The following is an 11387-nucleotide window of genomic DNA, read 5'->3' as shown; positions in this document are numbered from 1 at the left end:
AGAATGAAGGTTGATGCTAAATTTTATTTTTCTTCAATTTAGTTTAGATTCCATTAATTAATAAATGAAAACAAAACAAACAAAGCGATACGTATTAATAAATATTATTTAATGAAGATAAAGACATAGATATAAATTCACAATTCAAAATCATATATTTATAGTAGTATTAATAATAATAATTATAGTAGTAATAATAATAACAGATAGATAGATAATATATTAAATTTCATTATAGATATAAGTTGTTTTTTTAAAAAAAATGGATTGCTAATTTCATCACAAAAAATAAATGCTAAATTTTATTTTTCTTCCATTTAGTTTAGATTCCATTAATTAATAGATGAAAACGTGTGGAAAAAATAAGGTCCTCGGGTTAGTGTGCACACATCCAGCCCCGTCTACTCAGTTTTCGGCACCTCCGATCTCCTGATCAATATGATCACCTGCATCAATCACACCTAGTGAATCTAAAGACTCAACACCTGTAACTTAATAACAAATACATATACATAACATGCAACAATGAAAAGTATTGTACTCAACATACATTTCATGATCTTAGCATAAGCGTAAACATGTCGTAAAATTGCATAACGTGTCATAACATCACATCATAACATCATATATTTGTTCATTTTCTTTAATCGAATTCAGCTCGTTAGTTGTGACTTTTGTATTAGCTATATCGTATTTGCTCTATCATAAAATTTAAAAAATAGAGTGTAAATTTCATTACAACAAAAAATAAGGCTAAATTTTATTAATTAATAGATGGAAAACATGGAAAACAAAAAAAAAAAAAAATGGAGTGTGTAAATTCACAAAAAAAAAATAAATTATTAAATGAAGGTAATGATATTTATGTTTTAAATTTCATTAATTAATAGATTGGAAAAGACTAAAATTCATTTATCTTCAATTTATTTTAAATTTCATTAATTAATTAATAGATGAAAAACATGGGGAAAAAATAAAAAATGGAGTGTGTAAATTCACAAAAAATTAAACATGTATTTAATGATTATTATTAAATAAAAGTAAGGACATTTATGTAAATTCACAATTCACATTCATATATTTATATAGATATAGATATATATATATATACATATATATATATATAAAATTTGTTTCAGTTCATTTTATTTTATATATTATGTTCATTATAATTTATTATATAACATAAAACTAACTACTTGAATTTTAATTTAAAAAACAATTTTGAAAATAAGTATAAGTTCTCAATCAAATTATTTGTCTACTAACAAAATTATTCAAATTACTTCTTTAGAAAATCAAAATTTGAACTTTTATTATATAATTGTTATTTAGGTATATCACATTTGTTTGTGACAGTAATCCACGAAAAGCTAACTGCATATGCACCGACATTCCTATACCAAATTCTTGAAACTTAAAAAATTAATGTACAGGTTACACAAAGTTGATCATTTTTCGACAAAATTTGAACTGTCTGAAAAACTCTAAATATACATCAAGAAGGAAGATTATACGTTCTTATTTGCTGTGATGTGATTACCGTCATTTAACTTATTGCTGCTCGTGTGATCCCCTTCAAGCTATTGACAGTTGGATCAAACAACTTTCACCCGAGAATATCAAGATGCATACAGTTGTTTACCCTCTGCACTTACTTTACTCCTGTAGTAATGCTCCACAAATTTCAATCGAGCATTTTTGACAACTTAACGGAAAGTTAGCCGCCCCTCATCCATTCTAAGTTGTCTTGGAATCATATTCTCAAACAAACACAGATAACCGTGAATGTAAACCTTAAATGGAAGGAATATTGTTCGGCGACTGAGGTGGGCTCATTTCTAAGAGGAAGGTTCGGCTGCAATATGACTTAGACGTGCTCGAAGAAGAAGGTGGGCATTTCCCATCCCCACTGAAAAACATATTCTTGCCTCTACTGCTCCTTCCCCTGCTTCCAGTTTCTTCATCCTCCACAGCTTTGACAAAATCACTGTGTAAAGGGTCTGTACTTTCGTATAAAAGCCTGAGAACTTGCTTTATTGAAGGCCTGGCCCTCCCTTCTCTTTCAGTACACCATCTAATAATTGACACTATGGTTTGAAGTTGATCAAAATCATACTCATCACCAAGATTCGTGTCCACGAGCTCAGTTATCCTCGATTCTGAAGCCAAAAACACTTGGGACGACTCAACCAAGTTCTTGTTATCTTGTATCACACGTCTTCCCGTAACTAGCTCTAATAAAACAACTCCATAACTGTAGACATCACTTTTTTCTGTTAGCTCTTGTGTCGCTACGTACTCCGGATCCATATAACCTGACAATATTTAAATCTTTAGTATCTGGAAACCATTTGAAAGTTGATATACTCAACGGATGTTTTAAACCTGGAGTTCCTCGTATATCGGTGTTCACAGGTTCAAAGCAAATAGAACCATCTTTTGAAGCATGTACAAGGCCAAAATCAGCAACCTGGGCAATTGATAATGCAAGTAGTACTTGGATGAGTATGTTCCCTTGAAGGATCATGCAAACATGAGGACATTTCAATGCATTGCAAAAAGCGTCACTTAACAAAAACATAGGATCAAAGACTCACATATAGGCTATCAACCACCAAAACCACAGTTTCTGTAATGAGACTATAAAACAAAAAGATCCTTCATTTCATAAAGCATAAATTCTCTCAACTATTTTGATGGCATTACCTTGGCAACAAATTTTTCATCTAATAATATATTGCTCGACTTAATATCTCTATGGCACAGAGGAGGATTGCAATAAAAGTGGAGGTATTCCTGCAAAAGAAAATGTTATAACCAACAAATCTGAAAGATTAAAAACTATAAAAACAAGAGACCTGTGTAGGTTAGCATAATCCCGGAATTTACCAATGCATTTGCCACATCAGTAGCAATTTGAATTCTTGTACGCCAGCTCAGAGGAGTTCTACCTTGTGCTGAACATTAACAAGTAAGCACTTGAAACATTTAGAGTGTCGATCAAGAATCCTTTGCATAAGCATTGTTACAGCACCAGACAAAGTTTGAAAAGAAACATTGAAACATACAGTGAAGATGATCCATTAGGCTCCCATTTCCCATAAATTCATATACAAGAAACCTGCCATCAAATATGTTACTGGCATTATACTTCTCTGGCATTTTTCAATTAAATGTGACATATACCTTTTGATGCAGGATAGATGATAAAAAGGGAAATATTTCACTGTGTTACCTTTCATTTTTTTCAGTAGAGAAACCCCTCAGTGTAACAAGATGACGATGGTGTAGGCGAGCGAGGAGCTCTAGTTCTCTGCAAAACTCTACCTCTGCCTGCTCCGAAACTTTACTCATCTTCTTCACTGCTGCAATTAACCCATCAGGAAACTCAGCTTTGTACACAACTCCGAATCCCCCTTGTCCAATTATGGTGCTAAAGTTGTTTGTAGCCTTCTTTGTCTCTTTGTAGCTGAATTTTCTAAACATACAGGGCGGACCTTCACATAATGTGTAATGCATTCAACAAAAAAAGGATTAGGATTATATGGTAAAGGAAAATTAATTGGCATAGTTCTGACGCCAAAATAAGATAGAATACCCTGTGAAGCAACTAGAGCATCTAGTTGAATTTAGATGTTGTAAAATTGCAGCGAAGAGAAAATGCAACAAAATACAAAATTAACATAGTTCAGTCATAAAGGCCCATCATTCACAATATACTGCTAGATTTACGGCATAATGACCAAATAGTTAAAGCTCTATTGAACTCTCTTAATTTATATTACACTTGTCACTTCTTTTATATAATGAAATATATTGGAATAAATATGACAGGACACCTATGCAGAAGAATTATATAAAAAGTACATCATAATGTTAATAATATCATATTTGATTCTATAATAAATTATTTGACTGACGCATAGGCACATACCATCCTGAATTTTTTTGGAGGATGGATGAATGGCTTTCGGGGATGTCTTATCATTCATATCAGTGCTCTCCAGCTCTTTGCTTTTTCGACGGATGAGGATAACAAAGACTACCAGCATCGCCACGGCTAGTACTGTTACTGCAATACCTATGGCAGGAACTAGTGTCATGTGGTAGGGACGAACTTTTTCCTTAAAAGGTGCTATCAAGGAAAGCTGAGTCGGACTAGCAGCAATTGGTGGAGTTGGAGATGACTGAGGGGGAAGCAAAGTAGCAGCTGACCCTAAAATTGGAAGAAAAATTTAAAACGAAACTAAACAAAGTATATGAACTATTCAACAAAGTAGACAAAAGGTCAGGTAATCTCCCAGTTTTCAAACCTGGATGCGTGAGAAGCCCTTGAACTCCAAAGAAACAGCTTGCAACATCAATAGTTGATATGTAATCAAGTTGGCTTGCAAGTGCAATAAAAGATGCATCCCTGCAAGTACTCAGTGTCAAATTATCTACCATCCCTAGAAGATTCCGAAGATATATAATCCCTGCATTCAAACACTTTCTACAAGTATTGTCCTCTGATAAAGGAACCTTGCAGTTTTCCACAACATCATTAAACTTTGGAGTCTGCAGCATTTGGGAAACGTTTGATATTCCTTGGCAGTCGTAATTAACCGGTATTTTTGTCCCAAAGCGACAGGTAACGATTGCATTTCTTGTTACCCCCATATATTTGAAAAGTTTTAGATATGCTACGGAGGCAGATCTCAGATAAATCCGAAGCTACCCCCAAGTTACTTGTTGAATTTGCATACTGAGAGATGGAAACAGCAATTACTGCATTCATGTATCGGCAACACTTTCCTCTGTCATCTTGGTTGGAGCATAGGGAGGCAGCTAGTGTAAAATTAGATGAGCTCAAGTCCAAGGGGCAATCTGCAAGCATTTGAGAAGAAACAAAACCATATGGCAATCAGGCAACGATTTTCAAGAAAGCAAGTAGATTTTTAAAACAATAACAGATTCACATCTTAAAGCATTTTGAATCTGAAAAAAAAAATATACGGCAACATTGCTATCACATTAAGTATTACATCAATATACTTCAAAACACAGACATGCTACTAGCACGTGAAACTCGTCAACAATGTTATGGTTCGATAATAACCTTCACTCGATAACTCCTTTCTTTTATTTAAGCATCATCTCCCAAGAAAACTTGGAAATACAATAAGGAGAGATAAAAACATAAAGAAGGCAGCAGCTGAGAGAGTAATAAAATAGGTGACACCTAATGACAGACTTTTCTTGGGAAATTTGTAATCCAAAATATTTAACTTTACCTGGTAAACGTAACTGTCATGAATACCTGATATGTTAGTTTTCATTTCATTAAAAAGGAATGGTAATGCTCTCCCGAAAAAAACCAAACAAAATAACACCACTAGAAAAGCTACGATTACATAAAAAGCATAACTCATCCTTTCAAATCTAAACCAAATGGAGTAAAAATAGTGAAGAAACTAAACAGAGGAAATGGAAAAATACACTCTTATGGCCATTTGGTCTTCAAGTGCAACATCGAGAAATTAGCAATATTTAACTAATTTTCTAGCTACCTCCGTTCAATCACATTCACATCCATATTCAAATCCCAATTCATGAATCACACAGGCATGAACTGTCCTCAAAAAGATTAAAAAGCAAGCCCAGCATCACAAATCCCCCAAAATAAAGCATAGTGCAAATGCAAATCAACCGAGAAACCAACTAAAAAATCGAAACTTGACAAGATTTAAACGGACCCACATCACAAAACACCCAAATCATTCACCAAGAACCACGAGAACACGAAGTGGGGACTCACCAAGAGCAGCAGCCATTGTTACATAAAGCCGCATTTCAAGAAAGACCAGAGCTAGCATTAGACCCAGAAATGCCTCCTGTCTGTACGATTCCATGGCAGAAAAAATGGGGCCCACAAAGAGAGATTGGATAGTAAAGCTTCAACACCGACGTATTCTAGTGCATTGAGGGAAGAATCTGTGGTGAATCCTAGAAGTAGACAGGATCGGGTGGAGGTGGGGTATGAGATTCTGGAAATGGAAAATGGAAAATGGAAGTGTCAGTCGAATTTGACCACTTTTCTGTTTCACTTCTTAAATTGCGGTCGAGCCCTTTCTAATTGTGTTAATAAGATTGCTGATTAAATTGCTGATCCATATGAAGATTACAAATTTGAATTAAGGTTTCGAGTTTGCTATGTAATAAAAATCTTCCTTCATCTAAAGGCCGATACGGCTTTACAAGTTATAGAGCCAAATCTATATCTATATAAATATATGAATGTGAATTGTGAATTTACATAAATGTCCTTACTTTTATTTACATAAATGTCCTTACTTTTATTTAATAATAATCATTAAATACATGTTTAATTTTTTGTGAATTTACACACTCCATTTTTTATTTTTTCCCCATTTTTTTCATCTATTAATTAATCTATCTATATCTATATATGAATGTGAATTGTGAATTTACATAAATGTCCTTACTTTTATTTAATAATAATCATTAAATACATGTTTAATTTTTTGTGAATTTACACACTCCATTTTTTATTTTTTCCCCATGTTTTTCATCTATTAATTAATTAATGAAATTTAAAATAAATTGAAGATAAATGAATTTTAGTCTTTTCCAATCTATTAATTAATGAAATTTAAAACATAAATGTCATTACCTTCATTTAATAATTTATTTATTTTTGTGAATTTTCACACTCCATTTTTTATTTTTTCCCCATGTTTTTCATCTATTAATTAATTAATGAAATTTAAAATAAATTGAAGATAAATGAATTTTAGTCTTTTCCAATCTATTAATTAATGAAATTTAAAACATAAATGTCATTACCTTCATTTAATAATTTATTTTTTTTTTGTGAATTTACACACTCCATTTTTTTTTTTTCCATGTTTTCCATCTATTAATTAATGAAATTTAGCCTTATTTTTTGTTGTAATGAAATTTACACTCTATTTTTTAAATTTTATGATAGAGCAAATACGATATAGCTAATACAAAAGTCACAACTAACGAGCTGAATTCGATTAAAGAAAATGAACAAATATATGATGTTATGATGTGATGTTATGACACGTTATGCAATTTTACGACATGTTTACGCTTATGCTAAGATCATGAAATGTATGTTGAATACAATACTTTTCATTGTTGCATGTTATGTATATGTATTTGTTATTAAGTTATAGGTGTTGAGTCTTTAGATTCACTAGGTGTGATTGATGCAGGTGATCATATTGATCAGGAGATCGGAGCTGCCGAAAACTGAGTAGGCGGGGCTGGATGTGTGCACACTAACCCGAGGACCTTATTTTTTCCACACGTTTTCATCTATTAATTAATGGAATCTAAACTAAATGGAAGAAAAATAAAATTTAGCATTTATTTTTTGTGATGAAATTAACAATCCATTTTTTTAAAAAAAACAACTTATATCTATAATGAAATTTAATATATTATCTATCTATCTGTTATTATTATTACTACTATAATTATTATTATTAATACTACTATAAATATATGATTTTGAATTGTGAATTTACATCTATGTCTTTATCTTCATTAAATAATATTTATTAATACGTATCGCTTTGTTTGTTTTGTTTTCATTTATTAATTAATGGAATCTAAACTAAATTGAAGAAAAATAAAATTTAGCATCAACCTTCATTCTTCAGTAATACATGTTTCTTCTGTGTTTTTTTTTCATATATTAATTATAAAATTTAAAATAAATTGAAGAAAAATAAATTTAACCTTTTTTTTGTGATGAAATTTGTATTCCATTTTTTTTTAAAAAAAAAATATCTTTAATGAAATGCGAAACAATAATATTAATAAATATTTTTTATTTATTTTCTATCAGCTATTTATGACTTCTAAAATAAATTGAAGAAAAATGAAATTTAGCCACCATTTTTTGGAATAAAATTTTAATTTATCTTTCATTTTTTGAAATGAAATTTATACTCTATTTTTTTTGTAAAAAACTATATATATTTTTAATGAAATTTAAATTAAATGTATTTTTGTTTGATTTCTATTTTTATTAATTAAGGAATTTTAAATAAATCGAATAAAATAAAGTTTGCACTATTGTTCAAAATTTTATAGTTCTCCAATTTTTAGTAGGTTTTATGTGAAACAGTTTCATTGTTATATAGTCTTCAGAGGGCTGACCCAGTTATTTCAGGAGTAAAAAAAATAATTTTTTTTCACGATTCAAGTCGGATATGAGACATGTTTCACAAAATTCACTCGTAAAACAACCTCATAAAAGTTTTTGTGTCAATTTTATTTTTAACTTAAATAAATTAACATCTGTGAATAACGTAAATAATAATAATTAATGTATTTCTCTTCGCTTGTTTGTATTTTTCCATCTATTATTTAATATATTCTAAAATAAATTGGAAAAAAATAAAAATTAAGCTACAGTTTTTTAGAATGAAATTTAAATTAAGCGTTCATTTTTCGGAATGAAATTTACATATCATTTTTTAAAAAAATTAATATCTTTAATAAAATTTAAAATAATAATAATAATAAATACATATTCTATTGTTTGTTTTTTTCTCACCTATCAATTAATTCAAAATAAAATTGAACAAAATGAAATTTAGCACCATTTTTTGAAATAGAATTTATAATTTATTTGTTTTAAAAAAATATATCTTTAATATAATTTAAAATAATAGAAGAATAATAAAATTTACAATATATTTTCATAAAATGAATTATATCCTTATTTTAATTTTTTTTTTTGTTTGACTTCTTTTATTTTATTTATGAATTTTTATAATTCTCCAATTTTTGAATTGAAATTATGTGAGCCGGTCTCATAGATATATCCTTCAGATGGGCCAACCGGTCAATAGAAGAATAATAAAATTTACAATGTATTTTCACAGAATGAATTATATCTTTATTTTAAAAATAATTATTTTTGTTTGACTTCTCTTTTTTTTTTTTTTGATTTTTGATTTTTTATAGTTATCCAATTTTTGAATTGGTCTTATGTGAGCTGGTCTCATGGATATATCCTTCAGATGGGCCAACCAATCAATTTTCAGAGTGAAAAACAATGATTTTCATGATTATGGTAGGAGAGGAGACATGTTCCCGTGAAACAGTCTCGTAGGAGTTTTTATGCAATTTTTATTTTAAACTTGAGTAAATTAACATTCATTAATAACCTAAATAATACACAACTAATATATTTGAAAACTCTAATAAAATTGTGTGAATTTACATATATGTCCTTATTTTCATTAAATAATATTAATAAATACATGTCTTTTTTTTGTTCGTTTTCAGGTATTAATGAATTTTATAATAATTGAAGAAAAATGAATTTTTTTTTGTAATGAAATTTACAGCTTTTTTTTAAAAAAAAATTATATCTTTAATGAAATTTAAAATAAGCGACACAATGTCAGCAGCTTAACTCACGAAAACTTCATAGGTGTTCGTTCACTCATCCCAATACTACCCTCATTCTTGCACGCTTAACCTAACAAAACTGAATGATAGTGAAAGATTTATCTTTTAGTTCGAATGTTGCTTAATTTTTATGTCAAAAGTTATATTTATTACCCACGACGCCATATTTATTTCTTATAATTGTGATTTACCGTGCAAAGCCCTATACTAAGCAAATAGTGAACATAATGAGGATTGCATTGACGTGGCTGTCAATTTGCCAAATTGTAAAACCCTATGCATAACAAACACAAATAATTATTTTGTACAATTAGAAAACACTTCTAAAGAATCAAAATGAGTTTAAATTAGTTTTATGTGTAATAATTACTCTTATATACATCAAATGGATAGAAAAATAGAAATAAAAATGAATTCAAATCATTTTTATGTAAAACAAATTACCAATACATAACTCAAGTTTTAGATCACACTAAAAAAAGTGATCATTACTTTACTTCTTTATGTTACAGGTATAGGACAACAATTAAAATTGAATATGAGAATGAGATGACAATAATAACATTATTTAGAAAAGTTGCATCGTCTTTTGTTGGATGTTCTATTGAAGATTTCATTCAAATTCATGACCAAATATAAGATAAAACAAACAAATGATTTTATATCTACATAAATATTGCATCTAACAATAAAGATTTTCAATGCAGAATCTACCAAATAACACATATAAAGATTCGTTAAATTAACCAAGCTCCAAGCTCCATACATTCTTGTTCAAGTTGGATAATTCAGTAGAAAAATGTGATGAAGTGTTAAAAATTGTGACAGAAGCTATTGAGATACATGACAATTATCCAACAACAAATATCAATATCAAGAAACGGAGATCTCGGAAGATTATCAAGCCAACTAAACAAAGCAGTGTACCACCTAAGATAGAAAAATCAAATGAAATAAATATCAACAAAAACATGAAGATCCATTAAGACGAAGATGAAATAAAGATTCAAGATGAAGAACAAATTGGCGAGTACAAAAAAATAGATAAGAAGATAAAAACCGACGGGCACAAAAAGATTCCAAGAGGTCTTCAAATCAAAGACAAGAAAATGTGATGATTTCATTTGTAACCAAATAATTAATTATTTATCTATTAAAGTTATTCTTATTTCAAAAATAATTTAAACATATTTAAATAAAACTATCATATATAAATTATCTCTATTTCTCAACGTGCAACGCACGTACATTTATCTAGTCTATATAAATATATGAATGTGAATTGTGAATTTACATAAATGTCCTTACTTTTATTTAATAATAATCATTAAATACATGTTTAATTTTTTGTGAATTTACACACTCCATTTTTTATTTTTTCCCCATTTTTTTCATCTATTAATTAATCTATCTATATCTATATATGAATGTGAATTGTGAATTTACATAAATGTCCTTACTTTTATTTAATAATAATCATTAAATACATGTTTAATTTTTTGTGAATTTACACACTCCATTTTTTATTTTTTCCCCATGTTTTTCATCTATTAATTAATTAATGAAATTTAAAATAAATTGAAGATAAATGAATTTTAGTCTTTTCCAATCTATTAATTAATGAAATTTAAAACATAAATGTCATTACCTTCATTTAATAATTTATTTATTTTTGTGAATTTACACACTCCATTTTTTATTTTTTCCCCATGTTTTTCATCTATTAATTAATTAATGAAATTTAAAATAAATTGAAGATAAATGAATTTTAGTCTTTTCCAATCTATTAATTAATGAAATTTAAAACATAAATGTCATTACCTTCATTTAATAATTTATTTTTTTTTTTGTGAATTTACACACTCCATTTTTTTTTTTTCCATGTTTTCCATCTATTAATTAATGAAATTTAGCCTTATTTTTTG

General features: G+C 28.7%; 1 protein-coding gene across 1 annotated transcript; it reads right to left on the bottom strand.

Moving 5' to 3' along the window:
• Window positions 1-1392: 1392 nt before the first annotated feature.
• LOC140809326 (probable receptor-like protein kinase At1g49730) lies at window positions 1393-6128 on the bottom strand. Its single transcript, XM_073166914.1, is given in 10 exon segments — window positions 1393-2318; window positions 2389-2473; window positions 2710-2799; window positions 2893-2960; window positions 3072-3124; window positions 3239-3500; window positions 3938-4219; window positions 4317-4659; window positions 4661-4869; window positions 5801-6128. Coding segments are annotated over 10 exon segments (2007 nt in total). The 5' UTR covers window positions 5895-6128; the 3' UTR covers window positions 1393-1797.
• Between the last annotated feature and the right edge of the window lie 5259 nt (window positions 6129-11387).

This window comes from Primulina eburnea, chromosome 13 (assembly GCF_022965805.1).
Source record: "Primulina eburnea isolate SZY01 chromosome 13, ASM2296580v1, whole genome shotgun sequence".
NCBI lineage: Eukaryota > Viridiplantae > Streptophyta > Magnoliopsida > Lamiales > Gesneriaceae > Primulina > Primulina eburnea.
This window is presented reverse-complemented; position numbering and strand designations above follow the sequence as displayed.